Source organism: Myotis davidii, unplaced genomic scaffold (genome assembly GCF_000327345.1).
Source record: "Myotis davidii unplaced genomic scaffold, ASM32734v1 scaffold1534, whole genome shotgun sequence".
Taxonomy (NCBI): Eukaryota; Metazoa; Chordata; class Mammalia; order Chiroptera; family Vespertilionidae; genus Myotis; species Myotis davidii.
This window is the reverse complement of record NW_006285799.1, coordinates 151,270-152,001: the sequence shown is the minus strand read 5'-3', so window position 1 is coordinate 152,001 and position 732 is coordinate 151,270. Positions and strand designations below refer to the sequence as shown.

At 38.1% G+C, this 732-nt stretch overlaps 1 protein-coding gene across 2 annotated transcripts in view; it reads right to left on the bottom strand.

Moving 5' to 3' along the window:
• LATS1 (large tumor suppressor kinase 1) overlaps positions 1 to 732 on the bottom strand; it is a 29,091-nt gene extending 28,359 nt beyond the window's left edge. Inside the window, exon 1 of one of the 2 annotated variants that reach the window (XM_006756877.2) lies at positions 221 to 732. In XM_006756877.2, coding sequence (XP_006756940.1) covers positions 221 to 562 — 342 coding nt within the window. In that variant the 5' untranslated portion in view covers positions 563 to 732. The remainder of the gene's footprint in view (positions 1 to 220) is intronic. The other variant, XM_015559525.1, reaches the window with a different exon arrangement.

The following is a 732-nucleotide window of genomic DNA, read 5'->3' as shown; positions in this document are numbered from 1 at the left end:
CATTGATCAGCTGCCTCCTGCATGCCCCCTAGCCCCACAATGGGATTGAGCCCAAAACCTGGGCATATGCCTCCACCAGGAATCAAACTGAAATTGTGAACATTCTACGCTAATACAATACGCAAATTTGTATACATATTAAAAGAAACATTTAGGTAGGAAGTCACTAAAAATGTGTAATGTAAGAAAAATCCTTTCTTTTGTTTTTAAAAGTTCTTACCTCATCAAATCCAGCAGCTTGTAAGTCTTGAAGCATTTGTGGATTAACCTCTAAAGTATTCCGACTTGTTTCATTTGCGAATGGTTGCAGAGAGTTTCGAATTTCCAGCAAGGCTTTATGATGAGTCCCAAATTTGGGTGGATTTCTGACTTGTCGAGGATCTTCAATTGACATTTTACTCATGTTATGTTCAGCCTTTGCAGCATCGGATGGTTTGGATAAATTCCTAAGGGATTCCCGAATTTCTTGCAACATTTGCCGGCTACTGCCAGTATAGTTACTGGCAGGAAAGGTCTTAGGCCTCATTTGTCTATATCCTTCTGGCTTTTCACTTCTCTTCATGAAAACATCTATATGTATAACCCACACAAAGTACTTTAAGGGCCACTTGACAGATTCAGAGCCTTCTCTTGAGCAAAACTGAAAAAGGTCCTTTGCAGAAGTACCCAGGAAAGTTAAAGTTCTTTACAATTTAAATAATTAACCCTATAAAAGAAAAATAAATAAAAGCT